The sequence below is a fragment of the Symphalangus syndactylus genome, chromosome 12 (assembly GCF_028878055.3).
Source record: "Symphalangus syndactylus isolate Jambi chromosome 12, NHGRI_mSymSyn1-v2.1_pri, whole genome shotgun sequence".
Lineage (NCBI taxonomy): Eukaryota > Metazoa > Chordata > Mammalia > Primates > Hylobatidae > Symphalangus > Symphalangus syndactylus.
The window spans coordinates 130,724,894-130,751,658 of NC_072441.2; the positions used below are offsets into that span (position 1 = coordinate 130,724,894).

The 26,765-nt window shown below is 40.9% G+C and overlaps 1 protein-coding gene across 11 annotated transcripts in view; it reads left to right on the forward strand.

The window, feature by feature from the left end:
• STIL (STIL centriolar assembly protein) overlaps positions 1 to 26,765 on the forward strand; it is an 86,881-nt gene that overhangs the window by 54,255 nt on the left and 5,861 nt on the right. For 6 of the 11 annotated variants that reach the window (XM_055254651.2, XM_063627416.1, XM_063627420.1 and 3 more), the window contains 5 exons: positions 216 to 1,184; positions 9,500 to 9,665; positions 12,159 to 12,390; positions 19,186 to 19,396; positions 22,063 to 22,313. In XM_055254651.2, the coding sequence (XP_055110626.1) occupies positions 216 to 1,184; positions 9,500 to 9,665; positions 12,159 to 12,390; positions 19,186 to 19,396; positions 22,063 to 22,313 (1,829 nt within the window). Of the gene's footprint in view, positions 1 to 215; positions 1,185 to 9,499; positions 9,666 to 12,158; positions 12,391 to 19,182; positions 19,397 to 22,062; positions 22,314 to 26,765 lie in introns of all 11 variants that reach the window. The other 5 variants (XM_055254652.2, XM_063627415.1, XM_063627419.1 and 2 more) reach the window with 2 other exon arrangements.

The following is a 26,765-nucleotide window of genomic DNA, read 5'->3' on the forward strand; positions in this document are numbered from 1 at the left end:
TTTTAGGGCAAGGACCTTGTTTATTTTGCTTACAATTGTATTCCTAGTGCTTAGCACATAAAACATGCCCAAAAAAAATTTACTGATGGTCTAAATAAAGAATGAACACTTGTTAATATGTAATTAGATATAATTTTGGAAATACTGGTCTGAGGAAAGTAAAGTATACAGTTTCTCCTAAAAAATACTTTTTTCTATTTCTTTCTTATTTGTAGATTTCTAAGATCCAACCATCAGTTCCTGAACTTTCGCTTGTGTTGGATGGCAATTTCATAGAATCAAACTCTCTGCCTACTCCATTGGAAATGGTGAATAATGAAAATCCTCCTTTGATTAACCACTCGGAACACTTGAAGCCATTGCAACCCCAGCTTTATGATGAGAAACACAGTCCAGAAGTTGAAGCTGGAGAGCCTTCCTTGAGAGGAATACCAAATCAGTTAAACCAGGATAAACCAGCTCTTTTGAGACACTGCAAAGTAAGACAGCCACGTGCCTGTAAGAAAGGGAACCCCCATACCAGGAACAGTGTTAAACCATCTTCTCATAATGGGCCATCTCATGATGTATTTGAAAAGCTCCAAACAGTTTCTGCTGGAAATGTACAAAACGAAGAGTATCCTATAAGACCCTCCACACTTAATCCTAAGCAGTCTTCTCTTGCCCCGCAGTCCCAACTACACAATTGTGTTTTTTCACCCCATAATTCAGGAAGACCAATGGAACTTCAGATACCTACTCCCCCACCACCATCTTACTGTTCCACAAACGTTTGCAGGTGTTGTCAGCATCATAGTCATATTCAATATAGTCCGCTAAATTCTTGGCAAGGAGCAAACACAGTTGGATCCATTCAAGACGTCCAGTCTGAAGCCCTTCAAAAGCATTCATTATTTCACCCAAGTGGATGTCCAGCCCTGTACTGTAATGCATTCTGTTCTTCAAGTAGTCCTATAGCCTTGAGACCTCAGGGAGGTATGGACAGTTGTTCTCCCCACAGCAATATAGAACCATCGCCTGTGGCAAGACTGCCTTCACATATGGACTCATGTAACCCACAGCCTTGCACAGTGTGCATGCACACACCCAAGACTGAGTCAGATAATGGAATGATGGGACTATCTCCAGATGCATATCGGTTCCTCACAGAACAAGAGAGACAGCTGAGACTACTTCAGGCACAGGTTTGCTTGGTGCTTTCCTAGTTCTATTAAATTCTTGGTATTATGATTTCTTAAAAACTGGCACCTCTCCTCAGTAATGATGTTTTATAGAAGTATAGAATGTCAGAATTAGGAGGGACCTTGGAAACTGAATTCTAGGCCCTCTTGTTTTACAGGTAAGTAAAATGAGGATTAGAGAGAATAATTTAACCCAATACCACATTGCTAGTTAGTAGTAGAACCATCTTATGCATATCCTAACCTACAATAGAATTGTATTTTTCTTTTATTTTTTGCCTCTAATGAAAAGTCTGTTATAATTAACTAAATCTTTATATACAGCTAAATATAAAGTCTGGACAGTGGCTTATGCTTCATCTCTAGTTTGTCAACCCTATATAATGCCTGTCTATATAGTTAGAGCCTTTCCGTGTGTCTATACTGGACTTATTCTACTTCTTGTATTCTGAAATGTTCCCTTTCTTCAGAACCTCTGTTGCAGGGGTTCTTAGTCTTTTTTTTTTTTTTTTTTTTTTTTGAGACGGAGTCTCTTCTGTTGCCCAGGCTGGAGTGCAGTGGCATGATCTTGGCTCACTGCAACCTCTGCCTCCCAAGTTCAAGCGATCTTCCTGCCTCAGCCCCACTAGGAGCTGGGATTACAGGCACGCGCCACCATGCCTGGTTAGTTTTTGTATTTTTAGTAGAGTCGGGGTTTCGCCATGTTGGCCAGGCTAGTCTCGACAAAGTTCTTTGTCTTAATTATATCCTTGCGCAGTGTTTAGTGTGTAAGTGTTGTCTTTTTTCTTCTTTCCTCGCCGACGTCCTTCCTCCACATACCTACCCCAAAACAGTTGTTCCTCTCTTTCTCCCCAGCACCAATGGGAACAACCTGAAATGTAGTTTTAAATATTTTTCATGATCCTATAACTATGCAAATACATGTATGATGTGCATATATACATATGATTTTTTTTTTTTTTTTTTGAGACGAAGTCTCGCTCTGTCACCCAGGCTGGAGTGCAGTGCCATGATCTTGGCTCACTGCAAGCTCTGCCTCCCGGATTCACGCCATTCTCCTGCCTCAGCCTCCCGAGTAGCTGGGACTATGCCCAGCTAATTTTTTGTATTTTTTTAGTAGAGACGGAGTTTCACTATGTTAGCCAGGATGGTCTCGATCTCTTGACCTTGTGATCCGCCCACCTCGGCCTCCCAAAGTGCTGGGATTACAGGCGTGAGCCACTGCGCCCGGCCATACATATGATTTTTAAAAAAATCTTTGTTTTATAAAATTGGAGCTATAGTGTTTGCATTTTATCAAAAAAAAGACAATGACATTTTTCAAATCAGTGAAAATGCTTTGGATAGGAACACCTGAGAAAAATTTAGCTCTGCTGTTTTTTTAAATCTAGGTAAATTATTTGAAATGGTAAAATATAATTTTTTAAAAATTTTTATTTTTTTTTAGAGAAAAGGTCTTACTATATTGCCCAGACTGGTCTTGAACTCCTCAGCTCAAGTGATCTTTCTGCTTTGACTTCCCAGAGTGCTGGGATTATAGGTGTGAGTCACCACTCCCAGACAATGTAAAATATAAATTGGATTTTAACATTATAAACACTTAGCAAAAATTTGAATATACCTAAATATTTTTACATTGAAAATAATTATTTCTCACTTATTTCCTGTCTTGTTCAAAAGAAGACTAATTAGAGGCTGAAAGGACCCATTATACTATTTAGAAATCTTAGTTACTTGGAATGTGTATACTTAAAATATAATATTATAGATCACAGGCCCTGGTCTAGACTATCTGAATCATTATATTTAGAAAAGATGAAATATATAAAAATATGCTTCTGTGTGTAAATACATATAGCATTTTCCTTATATATATATGAACTTAAATTTTTTTTTAGGTACCACTTTTTAAAAAGTATCTTATACATTTTCTATATAAGTATATATCGAACTCCCTTACCCTGCATGGGTTTCTATTATAATGATATACAACACATTTTCTAATTGTTCTACTATTGATTATTTCAACCATTTAAAGTTTCTGCTATTGCAAACAATGCAGCAGTGAACATTCCTATATTTGCATCTTACTACCTATGTGCAAGTATCTCTATACCATAGATTGCTAGAAGTAAAACTGTGAAGCCAAAGGGAATAAACATTTTAAATGTTCAAAGATACCCAAATTTGTTCCTGTTCTAGTATTGCAAATCTCATTTTGGTATAAGGGTTAAGAGAGTGGGCTGTGGTACCAGACTCCTTGGATTCTGATCTAGTTTGTGTGTAATGTAAGTTATATGACCATGGACAAGTTACCTTACCTCATTGACTTCAGTTTTCTCACATACAAAATAGGGATATACATAAGTTGTATGGAGTTCTTTTGTTTTTTGTTTTAATTTTTTTTTTAGTTGTTCACATGTATGGCACAGTTGTATGGAGTTCTAAGGATTTGAATGAGTTACTAGATAAAGGTGTAGAATATTGCTGACATATAGTTAGTGCTTAGTATATGTTAACTATTACTATTATTTCACTATTATTATCTTAGTTAATGGTATCACCTCTCATCTCGTCACTCAGGCAAAATTCTCAGGAGTCACAAACCCAGGCTCTGCTTTGTAGATATATACTGAACTTAACTACTCTTTACTGTCTTTCCCGCTACCAACCTAATTCAAACCACTGTCTGATGACACACCCTTGCGTACCGCTTCCATTCAGTACTATCCCCTCGTGTTTCCTGTACTTGGAAACACCACACTGTCATTGTTTGTTTGTTTTCCCCACACCATCTTTAAAGCCCAGGTCAGATTGTAGCACTCTTGCTTAAAATCCTCCAGTGGATTTCCATTGCAATTAGAATAAAATCCAAATGCTTCACCTTGGCCCTTAAAGCCCTTTATGACTTGGCTTGTCTTTCTCTGCAAACTCATCTCTTCTCACTGTCTCTGTGTTCACTACACTTCAGCTGTAGTGCTTTTTTCTTTAACTTTTTGTTCTTTAAAAATGCCAGAACATGTTTATACTTTAGGTTCTTCAGCTTTTGGTTTCCTTTGCCTGAAATATTCCTCCTTGGGCCCTTCTAATGGCTATTTCCTTCTCATCATTCAGGCCCTTAATCACATTTTTTTGTTCTATTTGTGATAGAAAGTCAGCTCCAGGGAAGGAGCTCACATTCATCACTGTTTTCTTAGCACCTTGAATAGTACCTGATGTGTAATCGTTGCTTAATACATAGTTTGTTACTTGAATGAGTGAAAATGGCTGCTGGAAAGGCTCTATCTATTTATTTATTAATTTTCTAGATGAGATGAATGATGCCAGATTATACCAATTTAATATGCCCAAACCATTTTTCCACATCCACATGTCCAACATTAGGCAAACTTAAATTATTACCAGTCTTAGAAGGTATTTTGTTTGTTTGTTTTTTGTTTTTTTTTTTTGAGGCAGAGTTTCACTCTTTCACCCAGGCTAGAGTGAAATGGCATGATCTGGGCTCACTGCAACCTCTACCTGCCCCCCGGGGTTGAAGCAATTCTCCTGCCTCAGCCTCCCAAGTAGCTGGGATTGTAGGCACCCACCACCACACCTGGTTAATTTTTGTATTTTTAGTAGAGACAGGAGTTTCACCATTTTGGCCAGGCTGGTCTCGAACTCCTGACCTCAGGTGATCCACCTGCCTCGGCCTCCCACAGTGCTAGGATTACAGGTGTGAGCCACCATGCCTTTCCTAGAAGTTGTTTTAATTTACATTATATTAACATATTTAATTGATTATTATTTATAAGAGCTCATTGTATATGAAGGAAATTGGTCCTTTATCATATATATATATATATGTATATATATGTGGTATTTCTTACAGTTAGTCTTAAGTGTTTTGCATTTTAACCATTTGTTTTGTACAGAATATTCCAGTTTAGATACAGTTAAATAATGTAGGCCAGGTGCGGTGGCTCACACCTGTAGTCCCAGCACTTTGGGAGACTGAGGCAGTTGGATCACCTGAGGTCAGGAGTTTGAGACCAGCCTGGCCAACATAGTGAAATCCCGTCTCTACCAAAAATACAAAAATTACCTGGGCATGGTAGTGGGCGCCTGTAATCCTGCTACTTAGGAGGCTGAGGCATGAGAATCGCTTGAACCCCAGAGGCAGAAGTTGCAGTGAGCCGAGATCACACCACTGCACTCCAGCCTGGGCGACAGCGAGACTTTGTCTCAAAAAGAAAAAAAAAAAAGTATCAGTCATTCTCTTTCTGGGTTTTATGTTTAGAAAAGCCTTCTTCCTTTTTTTTTTTTTTTTGAGATGGAGTCTCGCTCTGTCGCCCAGGCTGGAGTGCAGTGGCGCGATCTCGGCTCACTGCAAGCTCCGCCTCCCGGGTTCACGCCATTCTCCTGCCTCAGCCTCTCCGAGTAGCTGGGACTACAGGCGTCCGCCACCACGCCCGGCTAATTTTTTGTATTTTTAGTAGAGACGGGGTTTCACCGTGGTCTCGATCTCCTGACCTCGTGATCCGCCTGCCTTGGCCTCCTAAAGTGCTGGGATTACAAGCGTGAGCCACCGCGCCCGGCCTCTTCCTTTCAAGATTATAAAAAATTTATTCTTGGCTGGGCCCAGTGGCTCATGCCTGTAATCCCAGCACTTTGGGAGGCCAAGGTGGTTGAATCACTTGAGCCCAGGAATATGAGACCAGCCAGGGCAACACAGTGAGACTCCACTTCTACAAAAAATTTAAAAAAAAATAACTGGCCATAGTGTTGCACACCTGTAATCCCAGCTCCCTGGGAGACTGAAGCAGGAGGATTGCTTCAGCCCAGGAAGCTGAGGCTGCAGTGAGCCAAGACCATGCCACTGTACTCTGCCCTAGGCAACAGAGTAAGATCCTGTCTCAAAAAAAAAAAAAAAACTTATTTTTATTTATTTATTTATTTATTGAGATGGAGTCTCACTCTGTCGCCCAGGCTGGAGTGCAGTGGCGCAATTTCAGCTCACTGCAAGCTCTGCCTTCCGGGTTCACGCCATTCTCCTGCCTCAGCCTCCTGAGTAGCTGGGACTACAGGCGTCGGCCACCAAGCCGGGCTAATTTTTTTCTATTTTTAGTAGAGACAGGGTTTCACCATGTTAGCCAGGATGGTCTTGATCTCCTGACCTTGTGATCCACCTGCCTCGGCCTCCCAAAGTGCTGGGATTACAGGAGTGAGCCACAGCGCCCAGCAAAAAAAAATCTTTTTAAAAAATTCTCCCTCTCCCTTCAAGATTATATTTGTTGTTTCTTTTTTATTTAAGTAAGTTTTTTTAATCAGATGACTAGACTCACATATTTATTTAATAAATACATATCTTTTTATGAATGATTTAGAGATGCTTTTTGTTATTGTTGTTGTTGTTGTTGTTGAGACAGAGTCTTGCTCTGTCACCCAGGCTGGAGGGCACCGGCTCAGCTCACTGCAACCTCCGCCTCCCGGTGCAAATGATTCTCCTGCATTTATCACCTGAGTAGCTGGGATTGCAGCCATGTGCCACCATGCCTGGCTAATGTTTGTGTTTTTAGTAGAGACAGGGTTTTACCATGTTGGCTAGGCTGGTCTTGAACTCCTGATCTCAGGTGATCCACCTTCCTCGGCCTCCAAAAGTGCTGGGATTACAGGCGTGAGCCACTGCACCCAGCGAGAGATGCATTTTTTATTGTATAATGAAAGTATCATATGTTTGCATCTATTTCTGAACTATATTCTGCTCCACTGATCTGCCTGCCCCCCACCACTAGCTACCATTTGATTTAATCACCCACAGCTTTATATTTCAATATTCCAACTTCAATGGCTTTTTTTTTTTTTTTTTAATGGAGAAGATGCAGCTTGAGGAGAGGAACTTTAAAAAATAACACTGAAGTCCTGCCAAATGATCCCTAAAAGTTCTGAGAAAGAGGCTGGGTGCGGTGGCTCATGCCTGTAATCCCAGCACTTTTGGGAGGCTGAGGTGGGCGGATCACGAGGTCAAGAGATCGAGACCATCCTAGCTAACATAGTGAAATTCCATCTCTACTAAAAAAGGTACAAAACATTAGCCGGGCGTAGTCCCAGCTACTCGGGAGGCTGAGGCAGGAGAATGGCGTGAACCTGGGAGGCGGAGCTTGCAGTGAGCCGAGAAACGCCACTGCACTCCAGCCTTGGGCGACAGAGCGAGGCTCTGTCTCAAAGGAAAAAAAGAAAAGTTCTGAGAATATTAGTTGTTTCAAATGTTAAAATGCACTATAGAATTCTAGTGATTAATGTTTTAAAAACACTGGGTGATCAGTTTTAGGACCTGAGTGTGTGTAATGTCTTTTATTGTACATTTCCTATGTGATTTCTCTACACTTCACTTTTCTCACCTATAAAATGGGAGAAATGATCAGTATTATATGTAGATTTAAGGATTAAATGAGTGTGTGTGTGTGTGTGTGTGTGTGTGTGTAAAGTGCTTACTTAGTATGGGACCTGACTAGAGTAAGTACGCAACAAATTACAACTGTTGTATTTATCTCTTTTAACAACCTTAGTTTTAGGTGATATTGAAGCTCATAGTGATTAAGTAACTTTTCCAAAAGGTAGCAGGGTAGGATTTAAACTTATAGCCACATAGCCACATGATACCAAAGCCCGTACTCCAAACCACTATAAATACACATGCCATTTTATACTATTAGCGTAGTTTATATTTCTACTGACCTTAATTGATTGATGATACTTATTTTCCTATATTAATAAGGTTAATCCACTAAAATTATATTGAGCACAGTAGTACCATTTGTAGAGAAGCAGAAAATCATAGTGTTTACAAAGGGAGGCTCTTCCACTCCTAGTTTCATACCCAAGAGAAGTGAAAAAAATATGTCCACACAAAAAGCTGTATATAAATGTCCATAGTAGCATTATTCCTAATAGCCCAAAGTGAAAACAACCTAAATATCTGTCAACTGATGAGTGGAAAAGCACAATGTGATATATCCATACAAGGGAATGTTATTCAGCAACCAGAAGCAATAAAGTATTAGTAAATGCTACAACATGGTTGAACCTTCAAAACATTATGCCAAGTGAAAGAAGCCAGATACAAGGCCACAGTATGGTACTGTTTATATGAAATGTCCAGAATAGGCAAATTCAGAGATAGAAATTATGTTAGACCATCAGGGGCTGGGGAGAAGGGCAATAGGGTGTGGCTGCTAATGGGTACAGAGTTTTGGGGGTTTGATGAAAATGTTCTGGAATCAGATAGTGGTGATTGTTGCACACTTTGTGAGTATACCAAAAACCACTGAATTGTACACTTTAAAGCAGCTGATTTCATGGTACGTGAATTATATCTCAATTTAAAAAGAAAGAGGGGAGGCTTTTGGTGTTTGAACCTCAGCTTTCAGATTTGCTACTTGTTAGTTATATGTCCTGTACAAGTAACTTAACTTTTTCTTTGCCTCAGGTTTTCTTACTTGTAAAAAAATGCTTAATTGTAATATAGTCTTCAGAGGATTGTTGTAAAAATCATACATAAAAGCCTATAGTAATAGGGTCTTGCAAACAACAGGTGCTCAGTAACTGTTAGCCATTGTTATTAATATATCCAATTTCAACACGGGGAGACATGGGCAATTCTGATTTACCTTTATAATAATATTGTGTGATATGTTCAGTATTTGGTATATGGAGTCAGAGAGTCAGAGTATACCTCCAATCTAACTTTTGATTTATAAGCGAAATAGGAATATAATGTTAGTTTGAAGTATTAACCATTCACACTTTTTTACATGAGTATCAACTTATGAATACTAAGCTAAACACCTTTATGTATTGCTTTTAAATGTATACTTAAAGGCTGAGGTGGGTGGATTGCTTGAGCCCAGGAGTTCGAGAACAGCCTGGGCAACATGGCAAAACCCCATCTCTACAAAACATGTGAAAATTAGCCAGGCATGGTGGTGCATGCCTGTAGTCCCAGCTACCCCAGGAGGCTGAGGTGGGAGGATCGATTGAGCCCAGGAGGTTGAGGCTGCAATAAGCCATGATTGCACCATGGCTGGGTGACAGCCTGGGTGACAGAGCAAGACCCTGTCTCAAAAAAAAAAAAGTATACTTAAAGTGCTTCTTAATAACTAGTGATAATGGCTTTCTATATTGAATAAGTTTCATGGTATGGTCTAGTTGAAATGTGAGAAAATAGACTTAAAAGTCAGTTTCTTATAACTAGGGTGCTTTGTAATTCATTATTAAACTGCTGCCAGTTTTGTTGATTACTTCCCTGTCAGTTTAAAGTATGTTTTTAATTGATATAGATTCAGCGTTTGTTGGAAGCACAGTCTCTGACGCCCTGTTCCCCTAAGACAACCACTGTTGAAGACACAGTGCAAGCTGGTAGACAAATGGAGTTGGTTTCCGTGGAAGCACAGTCTTCCCCTGGCTTGCACATGAGAAAAAGTGTAAGCATTGCTGTGAGCACAGGTAATTTCAGTTTTTTTTAATTTGTAAGGAAATTGTTAAAAATGCTTTTCATATCTGGTTTTTGAATTTTACGTCCAAATTGGTGCATGGTGCAGTAGGACCAAAACCAAGGTGATGAGAGTATGACTTAAGTTTTTGTGTAATTTTAGTCTTTGTGAAATAAAACTATACCTGCAAACTGCATAACATGATATAGTGTTTGGTTTTGCTACTTTTCTAGGCTGGACCCAATTCTTTTTTTTTTTTTGAAATGGAGTCTCGCTCTGTTGCCCAAGCTAGAGTGCAGTGTGGTCCTCCACATCCTAGGTTCAAGCAATCCTCCTGTCTCAGCCTCCCAAAGTGTTGGGATTACAGGCGTGAGCCACCACGTCCAGCCAGTCTTGGTTGTATTAATTTATTTTCATAAAATCACCCAAGTATATCCTCAGAGTAGAAACCATTTTGACTAGGATTTACTTTTTTTTTTTTTTTTTTTTTGAGACGGAGTCTCACTCCGTCACACAGGCTGGAGTGCAATGGCATAGTCTCAGCTCACTGCAACCTCCACCTCCTGGGTTCAAGTGATTCTCCTGAGTAGCTGGGACTACAAGTGCCTGCCACCACACCTGGCTAATTTTTGTATTTTTAGTAGAGATGGGGTTTCACTATGTTGGCCAGGCTGGTCTCTAACTCCTGACCGCATGATCCACCCACCTCAGCCTCCCAAAGGGTTGGGATTATAGGCATGAGCCACTGCACCCAGGCTACTTTTTGGTTTTAACCATCTGTTTAAACCATTATGTATTAGCAATATTCCCCAAATTATAGAATGCCTATGGCTCGTGGTACAAAAGATGATTTAGGGTGTTATATAGATTAATATTTATATTTTGTAAATATATCTTTTCCAGTACTCATAGGTACAAATACAATAAGCATATCAAATCTGTGATTTTACAGAAATAATGAGGCTCAGTAAAAAAAGAGTTAATTTAAAGAAAGAGTAAGTAAACAATATTACATGCAAATAGCTCTGAAGATAGGTGTAAGTGGTTCATAAAGATTGAGAAATAGGCTGGGCACAGTGGCTCATGCCTATAATGTTTGCATTTTGGGAGGTCAAGGCAGGTGGATTGCTTGATGCTAGGAGTTCGAGACCAGCCTGGTTAACATGATGAAACCCCATCTTTAAAAAAAATACAAAAATTAGCCACATATGGTGATGCACACCTGTAGTCCCAGCTACTCAGGAAGCTGAGGTGGGAGGATCACCTGAGCCCAGGGACGTTGAGGCTGCAGTGAGCCGTGATTGTGTCACTGCACTCCAGCCTGAGCAACAAAGTGACACCCTGTCTTAAAAAAAAAAAAAAAAAAAGATTGGGAAACACTTGATTTTTTTTTTTGAGATGGAGTCTCGCTCTGTCGCCCAGGCTGGAGTGCAGTGGCGCAATCTCGGCTCACTGCAAGCTCTGCCTCCCACGTTCACGCCATTCTTCTGCCTCAGCCTCTCCGAGTAGCTGGGACTACAGGCGCCCGCCACCACGCCCAGCTAATTTTTTTTGTATTTTTAGTAGAGACGGGGTTTCACCGTGGTCTCGATCTCCTGACCTCGTGATCCGCCCACCTCGGCCTCCCAAAGTGCTGGGATTACAAGCGTGAGCTACCGCGCCCGGCCCACTTGATTTTTTTTTAATACCTGCCTGGTATTACAGATATTACACATGTCTGATGCATCACCAGTATAGTCTTTTAAATATTGCATTTAAGTGTCAAAACCAGAGAACCTAGGGATTTGTATTTTATATATTATCTCGTATTATTCAGAGCAGCAGTTTTCAACATACACACCCCACCCCACAGATCATATTCAGAACCTTAATATGTAAACAAATCATTTCAGAGCCACCCTTCTTGAAAAAGCAGAACCCAGAATGCGCCCTTCCACCCGACCTGTCCCCCTGTGTTTTGTCTTTCTGTCTTCCACCTACCTCTTCCTGGCATTTCTGAGGAAATATAATCTAAAAATTTAGTTCTAAGTAATTGTGTGTGTGTGTGTGTGTATATATATATATATATATATATATATATATATATATATATATATATTTTTTTTTTTTTTTTTTTTTTTTTTTTTTTTTTTTTTTTTTTTTTTTTGAGCCAGAGTCTCACAGTGTTGCCCAGGCTGGAATGCAGTAGCACAATCACAGCTCATTGCAGCATCAACCTCCTGGGCTCAAGTGATCTTCCACCTCTGCCTCCTGAGTAGATGGGACTACAGGCACACCACCACACCTGGCTAATTTTTTTGTAGAGACAGGATTTCTCCATGTTGCCCAGGCTGGTCTTGAACTCCTGAGCTCAAGTGATCCTCCCGCCTCTGCCTCTCAAAGTGTTGGGATTACAGGCGTGAGCCATTGCACCCGGCCGATACGGCTATTCTTAACAAAGGTTTGGCAGAGTATTATTTTTAAAGTTGAGTGTTTGTTTCAATATCTTAAATTATTTAACCTCCAGGTGCTAGCTTGTTTTGGAATGCAGCAGGTGAGGATCAAGAGCCTGACTCTCAACTGAAGCAAGATGATACCAAAATTTCCAGTGAGGACATGAATTTTTCTGTTGATATTAATAATGAAGTCACAAGTCTTCCAGGTAGTGCATCTTCATTAAAAGCAGTTGATATTCCCAGTTTTGAAGAGAGCAACATTGCTGTGGAAGAAGAATTTAACCAGCCACTTTCTGTATCCAAGTAAGGTCTCTTTGATTTAGTCTTTCGTCCTACTTTGGAAAAAAAATTTTTTTTGATAAATAATAATTGTGTATATTTGTGGGGCACAATGTTTACAGTATGGAATGATTAAATCAGACCAACAAATCTATCACTTCACATACTTAGCTTTTTCTGTGGTAAAAACATTTAAAGTCTACTATTAGCAATTTTGAAATATACAATGCATTATTATTCATTACAGTTGCCGTTCTGTTCAGGTTTTTTTTGTTTTTAATTCTAATTTCTTTAAAGTCTTCTAAATCAGAAATGACATATTTTCTAACTGGTATTTTCATTTATGTCTTTACTTGATATGATTTCTATGTAACTGACAACTCTGAGCCTTCTAGAACCATTTCCAGATGTCAGTCTTTGGCTAAATTAACAGTCTGGATGAATCAGAAATCGGAAGAAAACTTCAAAAATACACAAGCTCGGGCCTCACCCTAGAGTTTCTGATAATATTAGGTTCCAGATACAGATAGAGAAATTTTTTTTTTTTTTTTTTTTACAGAATCTCGCTCTGTTGCCCAGGCTGGAGTGCAGTGGTGCAATCTCGGCTCACTGTAATCTCTGCCTCCTGGGTTCACTCCATTTTCCTGCCTCAGCCTCCCGAGTAGCTGAGTCTACAAGCTCCCGCCACCATGCCCGGCTAATTCCGTTTTTGTATTTTTAGTAGAGATGGGGTTTCACCACGTTAGCCAGGATGGTCTCGATCTCCTGACCTCGTGATCTGCCCCCCTCGGGCTCCCAAAGTGCTGGGATTACAGGCGTGAGCCACCACACCTGGCTGAGGAATTTCTTTTCTTTATTTTATTTATTTATTTACGAGACGGAGTTTCGCTCTTGTTGCTCGGTCTGGAGTGCAATGGTGCGATCTTGGCTCACTGCAATCCCTGCCTCCTGGGTTCAAGTGATTCTCCTGCCTCAGCCTCCTGAGTAGCTGGGATTACAGACACCTGCCACCACGCTAGGCTAATTTTGTTTGTATTTTTTTTAGAGATGAAGTTTCGCCATGTTGGCCAGGCTGGTCGTGAACTCCTGACCTCAGGTGATCCACCCACCTTGGCCTCCTAAAGTGCTGGGATTACAGGCATGAGCCACTGTGCCTGGCCTATTTTATTTTATGTATTTATTTTTTGAGACAGAGTCTCGCTTTTTCACCCAGGCTGGAGTGCAATGGCACTGTCTTGGCTCACTGCAACCTCTGCCTCCCAGGTTCAAGGCATTCTTGAGCCTCAGCCTCCCAAGCAGCTGGGATTACAGGCGTGCGCCACCACGCCCAGCTAGTTTTTGTATTTTTAGTAGAGCTGGGGCTTCCCATGTTGGCCAGCCTGATCTCGAACTCCTTACCTCAGGTGATCCGCCTGCCTCAGCCTTCCAAAGTGCTGGGATTATAGGCATGAGCCACTATGAGATGGGGAAATTTCTGAAGATTCTCTATATTGCCATTATATATAAAAGAGTCTATTTTTGAGTGATAGAACCTTAATATTTGTATATGAAATGTTATCTGAGATTTGCTTCAAATTCTGTGGGAGAATGAAATGGCTAGGAGTATAAATGAAATAAGATTGGCTATTTGTTGGTAATTTTTGAAACTGATTGTATATGGTGATTTGTAAAATAATTCTCTCATGTTTGAAAGTTTTCATTATGAAATTTTCCATTGAATAAGGATTGTAGGCAGGCTCAGTGACTCTTGCCTGTAACCGGGCATGGTGGTGCACACATGTAGTCCCAGGTACTTGGGTGGCTGAGGCAAGGAGAATCGCCTGAACCCGGGAGGTGGAGGTTGCAGTGAGCCGAGATTGCGCCACTGCACTCCAGCCTGGGTGACAGAGCAAGTCTAAGTCTCAAAACAAAACAAAACAAAAAACGGATTCTAAAGTAATTTTTTTTTTTTTTTTTTTTTTAGTTACTCGCTCTGTCACCCAGACTGGAATACGGTGGCGCGATCTTGGCTCACTGCAACCTCAGCCTCCCAAGTAGCTGGGACTACAGGCACGGGCCACCACACCTGGCTAATTTTTGTATTTTTAGTAGAGACAGGGTTTTGCCATGTTAGCAAGGGTGGTCTTGAACTCCTGACCTCAGGTGATCCACCTGCCTCGACCTTTCAAATTGTTGGGATTGCTGGTATGAGCCACTGCACCTGGCCTAAAGTAATTTATATCCTCAGCAAATTAGGAAACAAACTCAGCAAATATTTGAGTTTCTGGTATGTGCTACCACAAAACTAGACACTAAATATCAAATACTAGGTTAGGCAAAGCTCCTAACTTTATGGAATTTAACCACATGAGCAGCAAATAACATAATTTCATATAGTGACAACAGCTCTGAAAAAGTAAACTAGAGTGATCGAGTGGAGTGTAACTGGGATGGTAGCCTGGGAACAAGGTGCTATATTAAGTAGAGTGGTGAAGAAAACCATCTCTGAGGGGATGACATTTGAGTAGTGACCTGAATGATGAGAAGGGGCCAGTCATGATAATATCTGGGGATGAGTATTCCAGGTGGAGGAAAAAGCAAGTGTAATGGCAAGTGTGAGCTTAAAAGTTACAGAAACAAGCATGAAAGCCAGTGTGGCTGGACATAGTGATTGAGAGGGAGAGTATAGGAAATGAAGTCTGAGATACAGGCAGGAGCCAAATTACCTGGGGCTTTGTAGGATATAGAAAAGAATTTTGAATTTATTCATGCTCATTAAAGCTAGTGGAGGATTTTGGATTTTAGATAATGGAGTGTTATGATCTGATTTTCATATTTTGAAGGCCATTCTAATTGTTTCATGGAGAACTGAAGGAAGTTAAAAGTGGAAGTTAAGATACTAACTGGTTAATAGACTAAAGACCAAGTGAGATGAAGGTGTCTTGGACTTGTGGAATTCGTGGAAGGGATCAGGTGTAGGATAAATTTTGAAGGTAAAAGAAAAATATAGGTATAAAACATCCCAGGATAATAGCACATGAAACAGTTTAAAGAGGTTAATTTGAAATTCAAGACCAGGCTAGGCAAAATAGTGAGACCCTGTCTCTATAAAAAGATATTTTAACTTAGCTGGGTGTGGTGGTATGTGCCTGTAGTAGTTCCACCTACTCAGGAGGCTGAAACAGGAGGATCGCTTGAGACTAGAAGTTTGAGGTTGCAGTGATCTATGATAAGTGCCATTGTACTGTGGCTTCAGTAACAGAGTAAAACTCCATTTCTTTTTTTTTTTTTTTTTTTTTTTTTTTTTGAGACAGAGTCTCGCTCTGTCGCCCAGGCTGGAGTGCAGTGGCGCAATCTCGGCTCACTGCAAGCTCCGCCTCCGGGGTTCACGCCATTCTCCTGCCTCAGCCTCTCGGAGTAGCTGGGACTACAGGCGCCCGCCACCACGCCCGGCTAATTTTTTTTGTATTTTTAGTAGAGACGGGGTTTCACCGTGGTCTCGATCTCCTGACCTCGTGATCCGCCCGCCTCGGCCTCCCAAAGTGCTGGGATTACAAGCATGAGCCACCGCGCCCGGCCTGAGACTCCATTTCTAAAAATAAAAAAAGGTGAACTGGTAAGGTGACATGGGGCAGGCCGTGGATTACTTTTTAGAAATTAATAAGCCTTGTAATATTTGACATTTTAAATCATTGTGATTACAATAATGGTTAAAACAATAAACATGTCCCTTCAGAAAACTACAGAGAAACATCTCATTTTAGTATAGTATATGTTTTAATCATATGATTCAATTAAGCACTCATTGTATGTGCCACAGTATACAGAAAAGCTCTTTTGTGTATGTTAGATTGAGTTCCTGCAGGGTAAGGATCATAGTAATTTCCATATTTTTAGAATTTGCTGGGCTTGGTGGCTCATGCCTGTAATCTTAGCACTTTGGGAGGCCAAAGTGAACTGATTGCTTCTGCTAAGGTATTTGAGACCAGCCTGGGTAACATGGCGAAACCCTGTCTCTACCAAAATTACAAAAATTAGCCCTTGGTCCCAGCTGTTTGGGAGGCTAAGGTGGGAGGATCGCTGGAGCCTGGGAAGTTGAGTCTGCAGTGAGCTGTGATCATGCCACTGCACTCCAGCCTGGGTGTCAGAGAGAGACTGTTTCTTTTTTTTTTTTTTTTTTTTTTTGAGACAGTCTTGCTCTGTCATCCAGGCTGGAGTGCAGTGGCGCAATCTCAGCTCACTGCACCCTCTGCCTCCTGGGTACAAGCGATTCTCCTGCCTCAGCCTGCCAAGTAGCTAGGATTACAGGCACCTGCCACCACGCCCGGCTAAGTTTTGTATTTTTAGTAGAGACGGGGTTTCTCCATGTTGGCCAGGTTGGTCTGCAACTCCTGACCTCAGATGATCTGCCCGCCTCAGCCTCTCAAAGTGCTGGGATTACAGGTGTGAGTCACCATGCCCGGCCAGCTCTGTTTCAAAAAAATTAATTAATTAAAAAAAAACTACAGTTTGACCCAGTGTCTGGTTCCCCATGGGGTGAGCCCCAAAGTAGGTCTGCAGTTTATTTGGAATAATTATAGAAACTGAGGACAAAGAGGAGCAAACCATGGGACCTTTATTTATTCTCCTTAACTCTGTAAACTGCAGACTACTTTCTAGAACAATGGGGGTTTTCAGATTGGAATTTTAAAAAAATATCCAATCTTGGAGTGTTTTTTTTTTTTTTTTGAGATGGAGTGTTGCTCTGTTGCTCAGGCTGGAGTGCAGTGGCGTGATCTTGGTTCACTGCAACCTCCACCTTCTGGGTTCCAGAGATCCTTCTGCCTCAGCCTCTCAAGTAGCTGGGATTACAAGTGTACGCCACCACACCCAGCTAATTTTTGTATTTTTAGTGAAGACGGTGTTTCACCATGTTGGCCAGGCTGGTCTCGAACTCCTGACCTCAGGTGATCTGCTAAGGCCTCCCAAATTGCTGGGATTACAGATGTGAGCCACCATGCCCTTGTTATGGCTTTTTTTTTTTTTTTTTTTTTTGACTTTAGAAACAGATCTGAGTTAATTGATAGAATGAAGTTAATTGCTTTTTCAGAGCAATTAATTAGCTCTGTCGATCCCAACACATAACTAGATGTAAATCTAATCTTTGTTCAGCATTGATTTGGGTTATTGATTTGGATTAAATACTTTCTCCAGTGTTTTGTCTATGATGGTTTTGGTGCTTCTCTGGGATCCTTCTCGCACTTTTGGTCTGATTCGTGCTCTGGTTCCCACTGCTGAGTATTCATAGATGACACCGAACTCCGGGGCTTCCAGTCCCCCTTAGATGTCTTGTTGGATCAGTGTTTCTGATGTTGAAGTAGTCTGTGAAAGATAAATTTATTTGCCTTGCAGCTTAATTGGTTATTGATTACTTTTTCCCAGCAGTGAGTAGTGGTATGTAGTATTTATAGAGACTTTCTTTTAAAATGATCCATATTTTTCTTTAGAAGCTGTGCTTTGGACATACCTAATAATACTTGGCGTATTAGAAGCATTTTAAAATGTTTTATTTAATCTTAAATCTTTTGTTGAAATTTGACATTTTTATTTATTCCTTTTTCTTCCCCCTAAAGAGCGTAGACATGTATTTATTTATTTTGGCTTATAAACAACAGAAATTTCTCATTGTTCTGGGGGCTGGAAACTCCAAGGTTGAGGCACCAGTAGATGTAATGTTTTGTGAGGGTCCATTTCCTGGTTCATAGTTGATGCCTCTTCCTTGTGTCCTCACATGGTGAAAGGAACTATCTAGCTCTTGGTGTTATTTTATTAAGGACCCTTGTAATCTTTAATGTTTTGGGTTTGTTCTTTTTCAGTTTTGGTTTTTGCTTCCTAGGTTAGACACCAAGACATATTTTTAAATCCTTGAGGCCAGGTGCAGTGGCTCACGCCTGTAATCCCAGCACTTGGGGAGGCTGAGGCGGGCAGATCACCTGAGGTCAGGAGTTTGAGACTAGCCTGGCCAACATGGTGAAACCCCATCTCTACTAAAAATACAAAAACTAGCCAGGCATGGTGGCGCATGCCTGTAATCCCAGCTACTCAGGAGGCTGAGGCAGGAGAATCGCTTGAACCCGGGAGGCGGAGGTTACAGTGAGCCTCTACACTCCAGCCTGGGTGACACGGTGAGACTCTGTCTCAAAAAAAAAAAAAAAAAATTAAAAACCCAAAACTTGGAATGAACAAATAACATATCTAAAATATTTAAATACTCTAAAAATTTCCATTGCCATCAAGTTCAGGAGAAATCAACAGCTTGTTTTCCAGGCTTCAAAGAAAGTTGTCTTAAATATAAGTAACACAAGTTAAAAGGTACCATGGTTTAGTTTATATGCAGCCTGTTAAAACGAGGTGTTTTCATTTTTGTTTCTTATAGAAACAGGGTCTTGCTCTGATGCCTAGGCTGAGTGCAGTGGTACAATCATAGCTCACTGCAGCCTCGAATTCCTGGGCTAAGTGATCCTCTTGCTCAGCCTCCTGAGCAGCTAGGATTACAGGTGCATGGTGTCACACCCAGCTAATTAAAACAAATTTTTTGTGGAGATGGGGTCTCGCTGTATTCCCCAGTCTGATCTTGAACTTCTCACCTCAAACTTCTCTTGCCTTGCTCTCCCAAAACACAGATTACAGGCATGAGCCACTGCACCTGGCTAAGATGGGGTGTTTATGTAGCATCACTAAGAGCTAAAAATACAAACCAGATGCTGCTTGAGTTTTAACCCTTTCTTCTAAAGTTACTACATTTCAATTATATGTTAAAGGTACCTCAATGACTAACACATTATATATCCTTCCCAGCAGCTCTTCTCTAGTTGTGAGAAAAGAACCTGATGTACCTGTGTTCTTTCCAAATGGCCAGCTGGCAGAAAGTGTAAGCATGTGTTTACAGACTGGACCAACAGGGGGTGCCAGTAACACTTCTGAAACATCAGGGGAACCAAAAATTGAGCAAGTAATGCAACCCTTGCCTCATCAACCATCAGATAACCAGAAAATTTACCAGGATTTATTGGTAAGACAATGTAGAGCATTTCATCTTTTTGAGAAGGTTATTTAGTATAGGATATACTAGTTAAGCTTTTCCTAGGTTTAAACTGATGGAGACCTTAAGATAAAAAGATTTTTGCCTAATTAACAATGTAGCATTTCTTTTAGCTTTTCATAAATTATAATTTAAATTCAGTAATTTACTGTAAACATGCTTAAGTACTGAGAAAAACACAGTTTTATTTTTAAAGTATAAATATCGATATTATGCCTAATTCAAACCAAAATTAGTATTAGAAAATAAGCAAGAGTTTCTCGGAAATTTGAAAATTGGAAAGTAGTGGGATATTTATGATAATATTTACTGATTTTAGTTCAGGTAAGCCAATGTTTATTAAATACTTAGCTTAGTCTAAGACAATAGGCTAAGTGAAATCGATAATATAAAGGGCTCTCTGTGCCCTTGAGAGCCTAGGGGAAACAACAGCACATGCAGACTAGTAACAATTATAAGACAGGCTGTTGAGGAGGAGTAGTGTAAAGCAAAGAGCACACAGAATAAAGGGATAATTCTGGTTGGAGGAACTAGTATTATAAAACTTAAAATGTGATCTGGGACTTAAAGGATAGAGAAACCCTGACTGTCACTTTCTTTTTTTTTTTTTTTTTTTGAGACAGAATCTCACTGTTTCACCCAGGCCAGACTGCAGTGGCACTATCTCGGCTCGCTGCAAGCTCCGCCTCCCGGGTTCATGCCATTCTCCTGCCTCAGCCTCCCGAGTAGCTGGGACTACAGGCACCCGCCACTGCGCCCGGCTAATTTTTTGTATTTTTAGTAGAGACGGGGTTTCACCATGTTAGCCAGGATGGTCTCGATCTCCTGACCTCGTGATCCACCCGCCTCGGCCTCCCAAAGTGCTGGGATTACAGGCATGAGCCACTGCGCCCGGCCCTGACTGTCACTTTCATCCAAATTGTAGAACATTTGATTTGTCCATTTGCGAGAAGGCAACATACTTCACAGGGCCCTATGTATTCATCAATGAACACATATTTGTTATTTGCTTGCTAGGTCCTAAACTGGTGCTAGCAGCTCGTATGCTCAGGGAATGAAATATGCAGAAATAGTATCACAGGTCATTCTTACTTTTAGAAAGTGAGAATAAATGGAGCCTAACTCTGTGAATATCATAAAGGCCTAATTTATAACTGAAACATATTATCACTTTTCAAACGAAAGCATTATTTAAAACTTGTTTATAAAAAATTTAGCATAAGTCCTTGAAAATACTTGGAGAATTACTCAAAAGATTTTTTTTTTTTTTTTTTTTTTGAGACAGGGTCTCACTCTGTCGCCCAGGCTAGAGTGCAGTGACATGATCTCAGCTCACTGTAACCTCTGCCTCCCAGGTTCAAGCGATTCTCGTGCCTCAGCCTTCCAAGTAGCTGGGAATACAGGCACCTGCCACCATGCCTGGCTAATTTTTTTTTTTTTTTTTTGAGACAGAGTCTTACTCTGTTACCCAGGCTGGAGTGCAGTGACATGATCTTAGCTCACTGCAGCTTCTGCCTCCCAGGTTCAAGTGATTGCATCAGCCTTTCAAGTAGCTGGGACCACAGGTGCACGCCACCACACCCAGCTAATTTTTGTATTTTTAGCAGAGACGGGATTTCACCATGTTGGCCAGGCTGGGAACTCCTGGCCTCAAGTGATCTGCCCGCCTTGGCCTCCCAAAGTGCTGGGATTACAGGTTTGAGCCACACGCCTATACTCAAATGATTTTTAAATATGTTGGTTTTTATTTTTATTTATTTATTTTCTATTTTATTTATTTATTTTTTTTTAGACAGCGTCTCACTCTGTCACCCAGGCTGGAGTACAGTGGCGCCATCTCAGCTCTCTGCAACCTGGGCCTTCTGGGTTCAAGTGATTCTCATGCCTCAGCCTCCCGAATAGCTGGGACCACAGGCACGTGCCACCACACCCGGCTAATTTTTGTATTTTTATTAGAGACAGGGTTTCACCATTTTGGCTAGGCTGGTCTTGAACTCCTGACCCAAAGTGATCCGCCCACCTTGGCCTCCCAAAGTGCTGGGATTACAGGTGTGAGCCACCATGCCCAGCCTATGTTGGTTTTTAAGTGAATGAAGTCTGAACAAACGTTCTGTTTTCTCTAGGGTCTGATGAAATTGTTCATTAGGATGTGCTTCTATAAAAACTCCATAATACCTGCAAATAATACCATAATACCTGCCTACTTGATACTTTGTGGAATTTGACAAGATACTGATTTTCCCTGGCCTTGTTGTATCATTAAGGTCTTATTGTAAAATTGTTTTTTAACTTTTTTTTAATTTTAATTTTTTTAGAGACAGAGTCTCACTTTGTCACGCAGGATATAGTGGCACAATCACGGCTAACTGCAGCCTCAGCCTGATGGCTCAAGTGGTCCTCCTACTTCAGCCTCCTAAGTAGCTGGAACTACAGGTGTGTACCACCATGCCCAGCTAATTTTTAGTTTTTTGTAGAGACAGGATCTCTCTGTGTTGCCCAGGGTCTTAAACTCCTGGGCTCAAGCGATCCTCCTGCCTCGGCTTCCCAAAGTGCTGGGATTATAGTTGTGAACCACCACACCCAGCCCTAACATTGTTAATAGTGATTTTTCAAAATTTTTTTTTTCTTTTTGTCAGGGTCAAGTAAACCACCTATTAAGTAGTTCCTCCAAGGAAACTGAGCAGCCGTCTACCAAAGCAGTAATTATCAGTCATGAATGCACCAGAACCCAAAATGTTTACCATACAAAGAAAAAAACACATCATTCAAGACTGGTGGACAAAGATTGTGTTCTTAATGCAACTCTTAAGCAACTAAGAAGCCTTGGAGTAAAAATTGATTCTCCCACTAAAGTGAAGAAAAATGCACATAACGTGGATCACGCCAGGTAACTTAAAATTTTGTTTTAAAGGGCGAATAAATTTTATTTTTTAAAAATTTTTATTTATTTTTGCCCATCATTGGCTAGATGAATAAATTTTAGATGTATTGTGGCAATCTCATCAGAAAAGTTATGTTTGTGCCTCAATTCAGTTGATTCACCATTTATTCAGGGCCTACCATATGCATGATGAATAAGAGATTCTTCATTTTAGTGGGAGAGAGGGTTACATACCTAAGTAATTTGAGAGATGCTGTGGGATGACTCCTGGCTGGATAGGCCAACAAAATGCTTTAGGAGTCTTGAGGAAAGAGAAAGGAGTTTTGCTTGGTAGCATCTGAAAAGTCTTTCTGGAGGTGATAAGGTCTGTGCCAGCTACTGGATGTACAGTTACACAATCGTGCCATCTAAAAAGCAAAAACATTTCTTTTTTCTTTTTTTTTTTTGAGACGGAGTCTCGCTCTGTTGCCCAGGCTGGAGTTAAGTGGCGCGATCTCAGCTCACTGCAAGCTCCGCCTCCCGGGTTCACGCCATTCTGCCTCAGCCTCTCTGCGTAGCTGGGACTACAGGCGCCCGCCACCACGCCCGGCTAATTTTTTTTGTATTTTTAGTAGAGATGGGATTTCACCGTGGTCTCGATCTCCTGACCTCGTGATCCGCCCGCCTCGGCCTCCCAAAGTGCTGGGATTACAAGCGTGAGCCACCGCGCCCGGCCAAACATTTATTTTTTCTAGGAATGTGCCCAACTGGTCATGTCCTTTTGTTCAGATTCCTTTCTACCAAAGATGACCTCAGCACATAACTTATTAAAAAGAAAATAAAGTCTGGAGATTATATTATTAAGGCTAGCATATTTTCTGTTAATTATTTTTTGTTTTCTAATTTAAAATAATAAAAATTCATGGTTTTAAAAAATACAGAAGAGAGTGTAAGATAAAATGCAAAAGCCACAACTCCCCACATTCCTGCCTGACTCTTCCAAAGTTACTTCTCTTAGGCCGGGCGCAGTGGCTCTTGCCTGTAATCCCAGCACTTTGCAGGGCTGAGGCAGGTGGATCATGAGGTCAGGAGTTCGAGGCCAGCCTGGCCAAGATGGTGAAAACCCCGTCTCTACTAAAAATACAAAAATTAGCTGGGCGTGGTGGCGGGCGCCTGTAATCCCAGCTACTCGGGAGGCTGAGGCAAGAGAATCGCCTGAACCTGGGGAGGCAGAGGTCATAGTGAGCTGAGATAGCGCCACTGCACTCTATCTGGCCTGGACGACAGAGCAAGACTCAGTCTCAAAAAAAAAAAAAAAAAAAAAAAAGGCCGGGCACGGTGGCTCACGCCTGTAATCCCAGCACTTTGGGAGGCCGAGGTGGGCGGATCACGAGGTCAGGAGATCGAGACCATCCTGGCTAACACGATGAAACCCCATCCCTACTAAAAATACAAAAAATTAGCCGAGCGTGCTGGTGGGCGCCTGTAGTCCCAGCTACTCAGGAGGCTGAGGCAGGAGAATGGCGTGAACTTGGGAGGCGGAGCTTGCAGTGAGCCGAGATTGCGCCACTGCACTCCAGCTTGGATAGCAGAGCGAGACTCTGTCTCAAAAAAAAAAAAAAAAAAAGTTACTTCTCTTAACCATTTGTATTCTAGAAATATTCCATGCATGTTCAAGTATATGTGTATGTGATAAGCTTTGTGATTTGATTTTTTGTTGTTGTTGTTTTAATTTTGAGACAGTCTCGTTCTGTCACCCAGGCTGGAGTGCAGTGGCATGATCACAGCTCACTGCAGCCTCAACCTCCTGGACTCAAGTGATCCTCCCATCTCAGCCTTTTGAGTAGCTGACACTACAGGCATGCACCACTACTTCGCTAATTTTTTATTTTTTGCAGAGATGGGGTCTTGCTATGTTGCCCAGTCTGGTCTCAAACAAACTCTTAGACTCAAGCAATCTTCCCACCTTGGCCTCCCAAAGTGCTAGGATTACAGCCATGAGCCACTGCACCTGGCCTGTTTTTTTGTTTTTGTTTTTGTTTTAAACACGATATTATAATATCTTGGATACTTTTCCTTATAGGGATATACAGTTCTTTCTCATGTATTTAAACAGCTGCATAATATTCTTTTGTACCCTTGTACTAGAACATATTGAACCCCAGTGCTCTATTAATGGACCTTTAGGCCAAATCTCTTATTTGTTATTTCAAGCAATCCTAAGTGAACATCATTCTACAGGTACAAGTATCTTTGTAGGATAAATTCCTAGATAGGCAGGATCAAAGAGTATGTGCATTCAAAGTCTTAGTAGATGCTACCATTGCTCACCAAATAGTTGTACCAGTTTATATTCATACCAATAGTGTAGAAGAGTGAGGCTAGCGTTTTTGATTTTTTTATCCATGCTGTAAGATAGAGGCTATGTATCCTAACCTTTCCCCTCTTGTCAGAACTGAGAACCAACTTGTCACATTAGTTGTGGTTTCTTACTATTTTAAATGTTGCTATGATGATCTTTTGCAAATATTGCTTTTCAGTTTAAGGATTATTTCCTTAGAATAGAATCTTGGAAAGACTAAGATAAATGATACAAAAATGTTAAAGCTGTTGCTAAGTTGCTTTCTGAAAGAGTAAGTATTATTACCAGCTACACGTATGCATGTGTTCCAGCTGCCATTTCACCAATACATTCACTTCAACAAATACATACTGAGTTTCTATGAGCCAGCTTATAAGAGATATCATAATACACAAGATAACCTGATAAAGAAAGACATCTTTGTTCTCATAGAGTTTACAGTTCAGTGGGGAAGACACAGATAGTCAATATCTTTTATGCCTGCTATGAAATGGAAGGATAGGGAATGCCATGGAATCACATAGGAAAGGTAGCTAACTTAATTTATGAAGAAAAGGAAAGGAAAAAGGAAAGGCAGCTAACTTTAGGAGTATTTTCATACTGTGTTGTAAATTACTCTACATCAAAATGGCCCCTTTTAAAGATCTGTACTAATTAAGACCAAAAATATCTTAAAGTTTTAAAAGTTATGTTTTATTATTGATGCAATTTCTGTATATTTAAAACTTTTTTTTAGTTTTTAAAAATAGGATCTTGCTTTGTCGCCCAGGCCTGTCACCCAGGCTGGAGTGCAATGGTACAATCGTAATTTATGTAACCTCAAACTCCTGGGCTGAAGCCAATCCTTCTGCCTCAGCTTTTTGAGTAGCTGGGACCACAGGCATGTGCCATCATCTCTATGTCATTCTGATTAAATAGGAAACTGTACTGCAATAGTTTCTCCAACATAAGAGTCAAATTTAGTTTCCCTGTTATCTTAGGCTTACGTCCGGAATGTCCTCCCAGCCTATCTGAGGCCTACCTGATTAATTCGCATTGTTTCAGTTTGACTTAAACTTAGTTTTTTAGTATAATGTCCTACCACTCTCTACCAAGTTCCAGCCTACTTGCCATTGGCATTTGCAAGATTCCTTGATGTTACTTTTATCTGAGGTGCTCTTTTTTAACTTTCTGCTTGTCAAAATCCTTCTTATCCTTCAAAGCTGAACTTAGATGTCACCTCTTTGGTCAGAGTTTCCTGGACCTCTCATCAAGTGTATTGATGTTTTGTACTCTTTGTTTTTTTTTGTTTTTTTTTTTTGAGACGGAATTTCTTTCTTATTGCCCAGGCTGGAGTGCAGTGGCATGATCTCGGCTCACCATAACCTTCGCCTCCCGGATTCAAGTGATTCTCCTGCCTCAGCCTTTCTGAGTAGCTGGGATTACAGGCATGCGCCACAATGCCCGGCTAATTTTGTACTTTTAGTAGAGGCAGGGTTTCTCCATGTTGGTCAGGCTGGTCTCGAACTCCCAACCTCAGATGATCCACCTGCCTTGGCATCCCAAAGTGCTGGGATTACAGGCGTGAGCCACCGCGCCTGGCAGATGTTTTGTACTCTTAAAATACCTTGTTCTCACTAAATTGTAGCATGTACTTGTGACAGCATTTTCAGCAAGATTTTTTTTTTTTTTTTTTTTCCTGAGATGGAGTCTCGCTCTTTCGCCCAGGCTGGAGTGCAGTGGCATGATCTTGGCTCACTGCAACCTCCGCCTCCCGGGTTCAAGCAATTCTTCTGCCTCCGCCTCCTGAGTAGCTGGGACTACAGGCGCGCACCACCACGCCCAGCTAATTTTTGTGTTTTTAGTAGAGACGGGGTTTCACTATATTGGCCAGGCTGGTCTCGAACTCCTGACATTCCTCCTCCTCAGGTCATCACTGAAGCTTATAGTTCATTTTTAGTGTCTTTGTAGTATTTACTGTCAGTATTTATGACCTTATATTGTTATCTTTTTAACATGTGTAGGTATAATATAACTGGTACACTAAAAGTTTATAAGGCCGTTGTTTAGAACGTAAGACACGTTTTTCTATAGAAACAGTGTTACAGATTATAGGTTAAATATTCTAGGAAACTAAT